The sequence below is a fragment of the Macrotis lagotis genome, chromosome 7 (assembly GCF_037893015.1).
Source record: "Macrotis lagotis isolate mMagLag1 chromosome 7, bilby.v1.9.chrom.fasta, whole genome shotgun sequence".
NCBI classification, from domain to species: Eukaryota; Metazoa; Chordata; class Mammalia; order Peramelemorphia; family Peramelidae; genus Macrotis; species Macrotis lagotis.
This window is the reverse complement of record NC_133664.1, coordinates 173,180,039-173,194,249: the sequence shown is the minus strand read 5'-3', so window position 1 is coordinate 173,194,249 and position 14,211 is coordinate 173,180,039. Positions and strand designations below refer to the sequence as shown.

Sequence of the window (14,211 nt, the reverse complement as noted above, 5' to 3'; positions counted from 1 at the left end):
ATACATATTTTATTTATTGACTCAGTTTGGGCTCTGTTCCTTTGATAAGCCATCCAGTTTTGAAGAGCAAAGCAGGTAGAAACTACTACACGTTTGGACCTGCTATATTAGCTTACTTTGGCTTCTGGACCTAGGACACACAAGAAAAATAAGCATCTAAAAATAGAAATGTAAAAGCTCTGGTGTTCCTATCAACCAATCAGAGGGGCTTTACAAAGCCATGAATGACAGTGGACACCATAAAGAGCTTCTAGTCAATGTCTCAACAGTTGTGTGTCCCAACTCTGTGTGTGTGTGTGTGTGTGTGTGTGTGTGTGTGTGTGTCCCCAACATTTATAAAAGTACTTTCAAACTTCCTGACAGGTCTGCTCCCATCTTGAGGTTAGATTCTATGGCGGTTATAGAGGTATGGTGGGTAAAGACCATCATAGTGCCACTGACGCCATTGTTCAATCTGCTCTCGGCTCCGTTCTTCTTGTTCTGGAGAAGAGAGAATGAAACATCCTGTCATACATCAGACTTAGGGACTCTTTCTGGTTTCAGATATGGAGCCACAGTCTTTGAGAAGCCCTGAAACCACAGTCCCTCAATATGTTGGGTCATTCTCTACTGGGGCTAGGAAGAAATTTAGATGAACTGGGTCTACCCTGATTGAGATCACAACAGTAGGACCTCTACTGGGCCAAATAACTCTTTCAACCAAGAGAAAAAGGTAAACGTCATCAATGAGAAATGGGGTGTTGGTGATCATGTGCATTAAATATGAAAATGTATCTGAGAAGATACGTTAAAAGTTTCCAATTAAAAAATGACTTCCCCCTTCCTCATATTGTCAACTAAATTGTAAACAACTAAAAAATTAAACAATAAATTAAACAACTCTCTGAGGCATTAGATGTGTGATCAACATGACTATGTTGGATTATGAGCATCATGGCATTGATTCATTTCATTGCCTTTGGAGACTCTGTGATGCCAGTCATTTCACTTGTTAAAGAAAGAAACTGAGCCCTAAGGAGGTTGAATAACGTACCTACCTAATAAGAATATGAGGTGAAATTTGATCCTAGGTCTTCCTGATTCCTGAGCACTCTATCCTCTACAGATAACTGGCTAGTATAGTCAGGAAGAACAGAGTTCAAATCCAACCTTGGATACTTACTAATTGTGTGACCCTGGGAAAGTCACTTCATCTCTATTTTCCTTAGTTTTTCTCATGGGGAAAATAATAGCAGCTATCTCAGGATTGTTATAAAGATCAAATGAGATAGTAATTATAAAGCAATAATGTTATATAAAATGTTAATTAGTATTATTAAATATGTTAGTTGATTGACTCTTTTTTGACCTTTGCTCTTGAAGAATCATGACATCAGAGAATTGATGCCATGACATACAAATGAATTGTATTTGAGTGAGGGAGGGCTATGATAAGTCTCACTTTCTCCTCCAGAGCCATCTGGGTCCAATGCCAGGTATGGATCAGGATTATGAGATGGCCTAGGATGCAGTGGGAGACCTTGATCTTTTAAAGCTATGTCTTTCCCAAGTCACAGTTTATGCAAGGTGTTATACTATGCTGACATGAGTATACCAGACCTCCAGGGAGAAGGTTCTCATTACTGTTTGAGATTGCACATTTCAATTTTGTAGTTACTAGCAATTTTCCCCACTTACATCATTTAAATTTGCTGTTCTGAAACTTCTACCCATTTCCTAGATCTTCAGGAATCAAACAAAAAAAAATCCCTTTTCTATGTGACAGCCCTTCAAACTACTTAAAGACTGCTACCATGTTTTTTCTCTTAATTTTCTCTTATCCAGGGCTAGACATACCCAGTTATCTTTAGGCAATGAGATAGTACAGTAGATAGAGTTCTGAGTCAGGAAAAGCTAAATTCAAATCCAATTTCAGGTTCCTACTAGTTGTGTGTGGCCCTGGACAAGTCCTTTAACCTCTGTCCACCTCAGTTTTATTTTTCTGTCAAATGGGGATAATAGAGACCATTTCTTACGATAATGATGAGCATCAAGTGAGATAATATTTGAAAAGTGCTCTGCAAGCCTTAAAACACTATGTAAATACTTTTTTTACTAATCTCTTAAGGATCAAACTTGAAACTTCTCAAAATCCTGATGAGTCTCCTTTCTCATTCTTCTATTTGTGAATTTTCTTCTAAAACCAAAGTATTCCCAAAGAAGTCTGAGTCCAGGGCAGAATACATTTAATATGACTATTGATTCCTTAATGCTGGTCACTAAGCCCCTCAATGTAGCCTTAAATCCCATGAAATTTTCATTAGTGATTACTTTTCACTTTCCACATCTTGAAAAAGTATTTTGAACCAAGGGCAGCTAGATGTTGAAGTAGAGACCTGAGTTCAAATCTGCCCAGCCACTTCCTAGCTGTGTGACCCCGAGTAAGTCACTTAATCCTATTTATTCCAGTTCCTCATCTGTAAAATGAACTGAAAAAGGAAGTGCAAATCAAGAAAACATATATACACATTTATAGTTGCCTGCTAACCCATCTAATAAATATATTCCTGTACATAAAATACTGAATAAACCACCCCGAATGAATGTTATGTGATTAATATTAATTGTGGTGCCCCTATTCCCATAGTATATTTTAGAGTCTAGACTAGAGACTAACTCAGGTTAGTTATTGGAAATTCAGACCATGAACAAAATTTGACCTCTATTCTTTGTGTAAACTCATGACCATCTGGGCAGGGAGGAGAATCTGAGTCTAATCTGAGTCAAGCCCCAATCTCTGTGATGACAGGCCCAAATTCACTCATGGGGGGTCAGTCAGGCTCCCTAAGCTTCCTTTTCTTCCTTCTTCATCACCACAACTAGTTGCATTGCTCAGAGGTCCTGAAGCCTAGATCTAGCTCAGACAATAGCAGCCAGCCCTTTCTCCTTACCAGTGACTGTCTAATGAACCAAAGGAAGGTGCCTAGTGATGAGATTTTCTTGTACATAAAGGGAAAGTAGAAAGTTTGTAAGCAAACTTTGCCAGGTGTTACTCCCTTCCCTAGACAGTCTTGGAGTTGTGTAGCACACCTCCAAGCCCCAACCATCTCTAACCACTCTAAAGTCACCCTCAGTAGTCTGTAAAGGATATCCTTCAATAAATCCCATTTGAAAATGGAAGTCTTATGAAGGCTCCAAGACTTCCCTACATGTGTGCCCCTCACTCATATTCTCTGGTCCCTGGTGTTTTCTCCTTAAGTGCCCCCCCACACACACATCCATTTATAGATTCCTTGGTTCAACAACAATCAAAGGCCTGACCATCTCCAGTGACTTTCAGTCCCATGCCGCAATTTCCTTTTCCATCTCACCCCTTATGTGTGCCCTAAAGCCCATTTTGTTTATTAGCCCATTGTTGAGACCATGTTTATTCTTGGATTTGACCTGTTGAACTCATGATGTTCAAATCCTTAGTCACAATTTGTTGTGAAAGAAAAAAATCAAGATTTTTTTCTTGGTGCAGTTATCTTAGATTTTTTGTTGTGGAGTTATTTTCAGGTGTCTGACTCTCTGGGGCCCCATTTGGGGTTTCCTTGGTAAAGATACTGAAGTGGTTTGCTATTTCCTTCTCCAGTACATTGTTATAGATGAGGAAACTGAGGCAGACAGAGCAAGTGTCTTCCAGTGAAGTCACAGGTCTACCTCATATTCAACAGCCAGTATGTGTCAGAAGTGGGACTTGAATATTCCTTTCTCCAAAACCAGGTTTCTCTCCCCTATCCAAACTACCTTTCCTTCTTAAAGTATTTGTAATGTTGTTCAGTCATTTTCAGTCATGTCCAATTCTCTGTGACCCCATTTGAGTTTTTTTTGGCAGAGATACTAGAGTGGTTTGCCATTTCCTTCTCCAGTCATTTTATATGTGAGGAAACTGAGGCAAACGGGTAAACAGTGACTCATTTAGGGTCCCACAGCAAGTAATTGTCTGAAATCAGATTTGAACTCAGGAAGATGAGTCTTCCTGACTCCAGGCCCAGCACTCTATGCACTGTGGCATCTGGCTACCCCTTTCTTTTAGTAGTAATATTAATAATAACAATGTCAAAATAACATCAGAGTTCATTTTTCCATGTTGTTGATACTTTGGGTAGAGGACAAACCAAAAACTGCTTACCTTCCAACTCTACAGTTTTATAAACCCTTGATTTAAAAAAAAACGAAAAAACAGACTCTTACTAAGTCACAAGTGAAAGGGTTGAAACTCCAGGATATTTGTATTTTCTGGAAGTACTTTGGTCTAAATTTTCTAAATATATTTCCAGAGATTTGTATTTTCAATGAGTAAAGTCAGTTTCCACGTTATATGTCTATATATAGCTCTTTAGCTATTCACATGCCTAGTGCTGCCCTCTTCCCTCTGGAGAGGATAGCTAAAGGTTTTCTAGGCTTTTTGATCATTTATTATTGTATTATTTTTACACAAGTTTATATTCTTTTTACACAAGTACTCTTGGTAAGACTACACTTCACAGCAGTCCAGAACAAACAGGTAGAGAGGCCAGTGACCTCAGGACTACATGACTGGCTGTCTGCTCTCAAGAACATTTCACCACCTCTTAGCAATGCAATTAGTTTTAACTTGCCCCAGTGCAAATAGATTAATTAAGATGGAGTAAACAAGGATCAGAGGAAGGGAGTCTAGGTAAAATAACTCTCTTTTCAATGAGCTTTTTTTTTTTTAGGGTTTTTTTGTAAGGTAAACAGGGTTAAGTGGCTTGCCCAAGGCCACACAGCTAGGTAATTATTAAGTGTCTGAGATCAGATTTGAACCCAGGTACTCCTGACTCCAGGGCCGGTGCTTTATCCACTTCGCCACCTAGCCGCCCCTTTCAATGAGCTTTTAAAAAAAAGTAATTTATTTTTAATTTATGAAATAGAACAAGTATTTTCATAATATACTATACTTTGTGAAAAAAATGATGGTACATGAAGCCACAAATTTATCATGTACTAGTTGCTATTCCTTTTAAATATATAATAAAATTAACATTCAAATTTCTTTTTTTCTTTTCTTCTTCCCTCCCCTCCCCACTGTTGAAATGGCTGCTATTAGACACAAATAAATAAATGTGTATATATATATATATATATATATATATATATATATGTAATATTATTCTAGAAATACTAGTATTTATTAGTTCTTTCTTTGGATATAGATAGCATCTTTCTTATGTCCTTTAAAATTAATTTGAGTGTTTATAATTGTCAAAATGATGTTCTCTCAAAGTTGCTCTTAAAACGAAATTGTATACAGTATTCTTTTGATTATTCCCATTTTGCTCTTCATTATTTTGTGCAAGTCTCTCCATGTAAAAGTCTTTTAAAGGACAAACCATCTGTCTTTTCCTCCTCCTCTACCCATCACATAAAACCAGGGATGGAAATGAAAGCTCTATGGATGCCCTTTCACTTCTAATCTCCCCCAACCTCAGAGGCCACTTCCAGTTGTCTTGATCTACATCTTGCCCCTGGGCCCAGATGGCTCCAGAGGAGAGAGTGAGGTTGTATAGCCTTCCTTTACTTATATACAATTCACTTGAAAGTCATGGCATCACCTTCCTGATGTAATGTCTCATTATGTTGTCAACAACAACAGCCCCCAACCTCAATACTGACCAGTAGCCTGAAAAAAAAAAAAAAAAAGACTCCTAATAAAGAGCCCTTGGAATTCTACTGGTTCTGTTGAATAGTCCCAGGGCAGGAAGTGAGAAGACCTTCAGGGATCCAAAAGGGAGTCTCTAGTTCAGTCATTAGATACATTAAGGAATTAAAGTTCTCTTTTTCCCCCCTCACCTCAGACGTTTTCAAAATAACAATAAAAGTCCCTAAACAATTGCTATGAATGAATCCCCAAGAGAGATATCTCCGGGGGGGTAAAAAAAGAAGATGTCAACTGATGTGGATGCTGAGTGAATACTACTGGACCCAGAGTCAGGAAGATGTGAGTTCAAATTCTCCTACAAACTCTAGCTATGAGACACTGGCCAAATTATTTAAATTATTTATATTCTGTGTTTATGGGCTTTGTGAGAGAGCAGGGATTGCATTTTTGTTTTCCTTTTTGGTTCCTAACAAGTCCTGGCAGACTGTAAGCACTTAGAGCTTATTGACTGGAAGACTTTGGAGTAGGAAAATATTTATATATTTCTGTCTATATCATCTCTCTAAGAAGCAACATAGCATAAATAGAGAGAGAGCTGACTGTGAAAACAAGAAACCCTGGGTTCGAGATCTAGGCCTAATATATGTTGTGTCACTCTGGATTAGACAATTTTCTAAGATGGCAAGTGGAAAAGGTGGTGCTGATCTGTATTTGTAAAGGGACTTTCCTCCCCAGAAAACTTCCCATACCAGTGAAATCACAGGACCATTCTTTGTCTATCTCTGTCTATCTTTCTATGGGAGTTTTAGGGATAAAACTGAAGAACTCCTCTACTGAATCATGCTCATTAAAGGAGACTTGACCAGCAAATACATTCCTATCCTATAGCCCAAGTCCCAAGTCTTGGGAATTTAGTATCTTCTCTAGCTTACAGTTCTCAACATCTAATGACTGAGCTTTTAGGTCTGCTTAGCACCCTCATGTTCCTTTATCATGGAAGTTTTGGTCCCCTTTTTCCCCAGGTTCCCATACTGCACTACCCATGTACAACCCAGATAAATTCATCACTTACTGACAGCCTACCAAGAAGTGAAGACATTACTATGATTCTGCCAAAAACCCCAGGTGAGCCTAAGATATTTGGGTGAAGTTTTGGCAGATGAAAGTATCTGAAAAATAAGAAATAAAATCTGGTAGCCTTTCTAACTCAGAGCTATCCAGAGAAATTAAATAGAACCCCAGAACTATTCAGTAATTTCCAACTATGTACAGATCTGAAACTTCAAGACTTCATCTCAGAATATGCACATGTACATTTCTGGCTTCTTTTATTCAAAGGTTAGTAGGTTACCTGATTGCCTCTGTGCAGCCCAAGGGGCACCAAGTGGTTCAATGGATAGAGCACTGGCTTGGATGAGGAAGACTCTTTTCCCTGAGTTCTAATTTGGCCTTAGATACTTACTGGCTATATGACCCTAGGCAAGTCACTTAACCTGTTTGCCTCAGTTTCCTTAACTGTAAAATGAACTGGAGAAGGAAATGACAAGTCACTCCAGTATCTTTCCCAAATGGGATCATGAAGAATCAGATACAACTGAAATAACTTTATAGCAACAACAAAATGTATCCCAATATGAAATCGTTTCTAGGACTTCTCATTCAAACAAGTATTAGAGATCTACAGAGAAAGGATGCTGACAATTGGAAAATCTAGTTAAATCTTTCCTAGAAATGTATTCCTATCCAAATGCAGTCCACTCTTGGCCAGGAACATAGTATAGAGACTAAATGAACAGAGTGTGAGTGAGAGGATCTGAGTTCTTACTCTGCTACTTATTATTTTGAGTGAGAAATTTTAGTGAGAAATCATTTTAACCCCCATCCCCACCCCACCCCAAGTCCAAGTTCCCTCTTCTTTAAAATGAAAGGTTTGATTTCTAAGGATACTTTTTTTTTAGGTTTTTGCAAGGCAAATGGGGCTAAGTGACTTGCCCAAGGCCACACAGCTAGGTAATTATTAAGTGTCTGAGACCGGATTTGAACCCAGGTACTCCTGACTCCAGGGCCAGTGCTTTATCCACTATGCCACCTAGCCTCCCCCTAAGGATACTTTTGAGTTTAAATCTATGACCCTGTGAATATGACTTTACTCATTGAAAACATTAAATTTCTCTGTAAAGATATATATATATATATATATATATATATATATATACATATATATTGTAGGAAGTTTGGTGTCTCTTAATACCTTCACTATTGGATGATTTGTATCTGTGCTTGAGCTTGGCTCATGTTTTATGGACCTCTTTTCTTATTCACTGTTCTTTGCTCCCATCCTGAAGTTAGATCTCTATAAAGTGTGATTAAAAAAAGCCTTGGGTTTTTCAAAACCAGGAGTGATGGGGAGGACTAAATACTAGAGTCAGCAGTTTAGCATATGTCCAAGCTACTTGGAAATGAGTTAAATATCCCAAGATAACCATTATCACTACTTATTGGACGAGTTGCTAAGGCAGGAGCCAGGTTCTGGCTCCCCATACAACTCTCATTTTCCATTAAGGTTTTAGTCCTGAGTGTGGGAAATTTGAGGAAATAGAATGGGCAGGTAGGTAAAATAGTAGCCAAAGGTCTTTGAGGACCTGCAAGTAAGTCTAGCCTTGACTTCAAATCCAGTGTCATTTCTACTAACCAAAATACAGACTGAACTAAAGAGATTTATTTCATCTTCTCATCCCAGAAATTTACTACATGAGGATCTACTATCACAAAACAGACTCTTGGGTTTCATTAAATATGAGATAATTTTCAAATATTTATCTCCAATCAGGCTTCAGTCTTACATCTTCAACTGCCTACAGCTATCCCTACCAGACACCTCAAATTCAAGATATCAAAAACAAAATTCATTATTTTTCCCTCCAATTTTTTCTTCCTTCTGACTATTTTCTTTCTGTGTTATCCTTCTTTGCCCATTTTCCCATGTTGGAAATTCTGTATTATCTTTGATTATTCTCTCTTCTTTACCTCCAATATTTTTGTGGCATATCTCTTTTTTTCTCCTAGAAGTCAACCATTGATATTAATTCAAACCAACTTATACAAACACACACACACACACACACACACACACACACACACACACACACAGAGAGAGAGAGAGAGAGAGAGAGAGAGAGAGAGAGAGAGAGAGAGATTCTTACCATCATTTTGCTCCTCCACAAAGTTCTCAAACTCATTCCTTTGCTCCTCATAATATTCTCGCCGATGCTCATCTGCTCGAAGTTGTTGTCTATTTTCGGCTGTGGAGGAGAATTTACAGTTTACCAGGAGAAAGGAAATGCCTTCTTAGGAAAACCCAAACTTTAAGCACAATAATTGTTTCTCATAGCATCTCTCCCTGGGGAAATTCAGATATAGACTAGCATGAAGAAGAGGAAGGGTTGAGGGGCCTCAGCTAACCTTCAAACTTGCCTTAGGGGTCTAAGGAGAATCCATGGAGAGCTAAATTATTTACCTAATGAGTGGACCTATGCCAGGAAGAGAACTATAAGATTTGGGGAATACCATGCTCTCAATGAGGGATATTTCAAAATTAACATTATTTTCATACATAAACATTTTCAATGGCAGAAATTCTATTCCCCTTAGCAAAGAGAATGAGTTGCTTTGTGATCATTCAAATCACAGTGAAGAGTTGAAACCTCCAGTGAACTTTAACTATGTGATCTAGGCCAAGTTGCTTGATGCCTCTGGGGCTCCTTTGTAAAATGAGGCTTAGAATAAATAGCCTCTAAGGTCCCTTTTATCTCTAAATCCCATGATTTTCACTTTTGGTACAAGGAAACTAATCATAAAAAGAAAATGGATTTCTTTTGATTCAAGGAATTTTTGATGAACAATTATTCTTACTGGCCATGTGTACTAAGGATAATTAAGCAGTAACATAAAGTTAGCTAAGGCTAGTCTTGACTTCAAATCCAATACCATTTCTATGTCATGCAGTCTCCAAAAGACCCAAAGGGAATGGTGAAATTAAATAGAAGTAATCTGAGACAAAGCTTGAGAGCAGAGAAGGACACAGCATTTGTGGACTATTGGAAAGGACTGAATTTTTTTTCAGTTACTCAGTGAGAAGTGCTTACTCTGTGGACTGAGGAAATAAAGTTTAAAAAACCTTCCCAGCCCCCAAGAGCTTCCATTTGAAGGAGGAAAAAGTGTAGTTAAATAGTTACATGCCAGATACATAATTACTGTCCAATCTCCTTTGCTTTTTTAGCTGCCACACTGACTGGGAACTGATACTTTCAGATCTTTTTCTAGCCTTGCTTTATAGTGAATTGGACAAAATTATCCCAATATTAATAATAATTGATATATACAAAGTGCTTAAAACTTGCAAAATATTTGACATTTTCATCATTTGATTAAAACTACATATAGATAGATAGATACCCAGATAATAGATAGAATAGACAGACAACCTACCTATAGGTAGGTAGAGTTATATTAAGTGCTTACCTAATTAATTTATACAGGTTCTGTAGACAAACTTAGATTTGTTTTTGCACACCTTCATGTCTCTAGAAAATATATTTTGTTCTTTAAATCTTAATTGTTAATTTAAAATTTTTGAGTTTTTAAATTTGTCATATAAAAATAGTGTTCTTTTTGGTGGAGTACTCAATAAATACTCATCTTTAATAATTATTTTTTAAAAAAGTAAAGCTCCTTGAGTATACACACTAATGCAATATGTTGGATCTAATTATAAATGCTACTTGCTCTTTGTCCCATCTGTCTGAGGTGTAGCCAAGTATTCTACTTTTTAGCTTTATTTCCAGAAGCCCACTGGGTATATAAGTTAAATGGAGAAGTTGCTGACAAGTCAAGTGTCCACCATTCTATCCTGGGCCTCCTGCAGCATATGGTGAAGCTCCTTCCACTCACTATATGTACTGTCTATAAAGAGCATCTAAAAGTTTCAACCTACACCTTACTGGCTAGAGCCAACTTATAAGGATGGAAAATATTACTATCTCCTAAAGAAATGCCCATTTTTCAAGGAGAAACTTTTCCTGGAGTTTACTTTCTTAGAACCCTTCTTTTGAATACTGCTTGATTAATTGAAAAAAAAATTAAATATGGGAATTTGTTTTGCTTTCTTATTTGTCAAAAGAGTCTTTTTTCCTTTCTTTTTCAATGGAGTAAGGAGGTGAGGAGATAAGGTGAATTTTCGTCAGTTGGAAAAAATAAAGTTTAATTAAGGTTTAATTAGTTCATAAAATGAAAATTCTGAATCCAAAATTAGGCAAAGGCCACATGTTTACCTTCTTATTACTGCATTCTTTATCTAACTCAGAAAAGAAAGGCATTTTAACCTGAATTCCTAAAACCCTTTCATCCTCATCACAGGGAAAAAATTCTACTGTATTTCTACCAGCTACCTGATAATCAAAGAACTATGTACTGAGTATCTACTATGTACAAGAAACTATGCTGTCACAAGGTAGACAAATTAGACACATGCACTTACACATATGAGCCACCTTGGCATAATGAACAGTGGATCATGTTTGGAGTCAAGAAGACCAGGGTTCCAACCTTACCTTGGTCACCTGCTGACTGATCAAGGGCAAGTCACTGAACCTTTCAGTGCTCCAGACAACTCATAAAAACATAAGTTTTTAGAAATAAATTAAAATGCTTTTTCAATGAACAAAGATTTAAACCCTCTCCCTTACTTCCTCTTGCCATAAAAAAGAAAGCAAACAAGATCCTCATAACAAATATGTAAAGTAAAAAAAAAAATTCCCCACACTGAACATGTCAAACAAAATATATCTCATTTTATAGCCTGAGTCTATTACTTCTCTTAACAGGAAATAGACAGCAAGCTTCATTAATCCTCCAGAATCAGGATTGGTTATTGTTTAGATCAAAACTATCAACTCTTTCAATGACTTGATCTAAGACTATAATATATAGACAATTCAGCACTTGTTTTGGGGAAGGAAGTTTCCACACTGAGCTCCCCACACTGATAGAATTACAGGTTCAGACCAAAAGTTAGATAAAAAAAAAAAGAATGGAAAAAAAGACACACATATACACATATGGCAAGAGACAGAGACAAAGATAGAGACACACACAGAGAGCCAGAGCCAGAGTGAGAATTAGAGAAATACAGAGACATAGAGAGAGAGAAATACAGAGAAACAGACAAACAAAGAGAGAGGGGAGTGGGAGGGAGGGAGGGAAGTAGAAAGAATGAGAGGATAAAGAGAGAGGGAGGGAGAGAGAGAGAGAAAGAGAGAGAGAGAGACCAAGTGTGAGTGAGAGATACTTCAATGTTCTGTTTTCTCAGATTAGGAATATCTACCACCAATTCAGATAATTTAGGAAGTCTTAGAGGATTGTATGAAGCTTAGAGAAGTTAGAAAAACCTGTTCATGTTTCAACAACTAGTAAATGTCAGAGGTTTTCCTGATACCAAATTCTTCCATTATAAAATTCCATCTTCAGATATGAAATGCAAACATAAATTACATACAATTACATATCAATGTATATGAAATATATATAAATAAATATTTCTGGGTAGTATAGTAAATGAAGAGAACCATAACAAAAACATATTTTTCTCTAATTTCAAATTAATAAAAATGCCTTTTCTTGTCTTTTACCCTCAATCCCACAATTTTTCTTTTGGCTTCTAGGAGACAGCTCACGATATCTCAGAGACAGAAAGTAACTTAGCACAAACACTAATCAGCCTCCTCACCTACCATTCAGCTCATCCCGGGATTTGATGGATCTCTTGCCCCGCTTCTTAAAGAAATTGGAAGCATCTGATTCCTGAAGAAAGATTGTTTTCTTCAAATCTGGAAAGAGAAATATTGAACAATCAACCAAAGGCGCGGGTCCCTGGGAGGCCCAAGGGATGGAGATGGTGGCTTTCCCCTCTTTGCTGAACTAGCAGCTCTACTTACTTTCTTTGTCTTCTTCTCCAGCTGCTTGATTTGAGCCCACAGCTGCACCTTCCCCAGTTTCAATAACTAGGTAAAATAACACAGAGACAAAGTTGAGTGCAGTGAAGCAGCCCAGCATCCCATGAGTGAAACCCTTTATTCATAGTCAAACACAAGGTCATTTCCTTAAACTCTGGGTTTCTAATCACTAGTTTAGGGAATTCATTCTTTCACATCTATATGACAGAACATACTCCTAGAAAACCACAAAGCTGACTGCTCTGTGTTATTTTCTTTAGTACACACACACACACACACACACACACACACACACACACACCCCTCCTGTTGCTGTCTAGAAAATACAATTTCTCTTCCTGTGGCATAAGGCCAAAAAGTACAGTAATCTAGTTTACCTTTGCTTTTAAAAGATCTGGGGTTTCTCTGTTGCTCATACTTACTAGCTAAAAGCACAAATGCAGCAAAGCAGGAGAGAAAAAGAATTTGCTTCCAAATCATCCTTGCTGAACCTAAGGATCACTCCTTGAAATAATAGAGAAAGGGAAGTAAGTTTTGGAGATTCAGACTCAGGTTCTTCCTATGTCACGCAGGCTGGGAGAAAGGGAGGAAGGGGAAGGAGGCTGGCAGAAGAGATGCCACTGGTGAGTAAAGGGGAGGGGTGTGTGTTGACTGTGGCTTCAATTGGCTGATCCTGGTGGGGTACTGGAGATGTTTCAGGCAACTTGAAAACATCTGCAAAAATTGAACTTGGTGTAAGGGTTACTTGGGCACCTAGAATGGCAAAGCCTGTACCACACCTGCCAGTCATAAAGTCCTAGCCAAATGATGTGCTCCTAGGCCAGGAGTCAGCTTTCAAATGATCAAAATTAAGGATTCAAAAAAGGTCAAGAAAACTAATTGTATTCTGCCTTTTGGAAAGTTCTTGCAAAAGTTTCCAACTGATAAATTCTATTGAAAGAGAAAGGATCAAAGAGATATGGAAAGATTTAAATGATCTGAAATAAAGTAAAAAGAATCAGGAAAACAATACAAAACACTAAAATATATAAATAGAAGGAAAGAAAGGATGAAAGGAAGTAAGGAAGGAAGGAAGGAAGGAAGGAAGGAAGGAAGGAATAGCAAAGGAGGAAAGGAAGGAAAGAAGAAAACTGATAAGGATTAACCTTGGCCCCAGGGAAGAGATGAGAAAAATACATTTTTCCTTTGCAGAGATGGGAGACAATGGGCTTGGAATACTGCACATATTATCAGACTATGTGTTGGTTAGGTTGGCTAAACTTTTTTTTTCAAATTCTTTGTGTCATTGATTGGGGAGAAAGACTATATTGAAAAATAATTGTTATTGCTCAGTTATTTTAGTTGTTTCTGACTCTGATTTCTTTTGGGATTTTCCAGCAAAGTTAGTGGAGTGGTTTGCCATTTTCTTCTCCAACTCATTCTGCAAATGAGAAAACTAAGGCAAACAGAATTAAGTGATTTTTCTAGGGTCATACAGCTAGTAAGTATCTGAGATCACATTTGAATTCAGGTTTTCCTGATTTCAGGCCCTGTGATCTATCTACTGAACACCTAGCT

General features: G+C 37.5%; 1 protein-coding gene across 1 annotated transcript; it reads right to left on the bottom strand.

Annotated features, from left to right (window-relative positions):
- On the bottom strand, positions 1-13,202 carry UCMA (upper zone of growth plate and cartilage matrix associated). Its single transcript, XM_074195169.1, has 5 exons — positions 13,077-13,202; positions 12,637-12,702; positions 12,433-12,528; positions 8,848-8,946; positions 1-480 (listed from the first exon to the last, which is right to left on the bottom strand). Exons 1-5 carry the CDS (start codon positions 13,132-13,134, stop codon positions 383-385), a joined length of 417 nt encoding a protein of 138 aa, XP_074051270.1. The 5' UTR covers positions 13,135-13,202; the 3' UTR covers positions 1-382.
- Positions 13,203-14,211: the final 1,009 nt, after the last annotated feature.

Excerpts from the sequence above, each read along its gene's own strand:
- UCMA (XM_074195169.1), bottom strand. The coding sequence starts at position 13,134 with ATGATTTGGAAGCAAATTCTTTTTCTCTCCTGCTTTGCTGCATTTGTG. Across the intron at positions 12,703-13,076 it reads TGCATTTGTGCTTTTAGCTA|TTATTGAAACTGGGGAAGGT; the intron begins GTAAGTATGAGC and ends TATTTTACCTAG. Across the intron at positions 12,529-12,636 it reads TGGAGAAGAAGACAAAGAAA|ATTTGAAGAAAACAATCTTT; the intron begins GTAAGTAGAGCT and ends TTCTCTTTCCAG.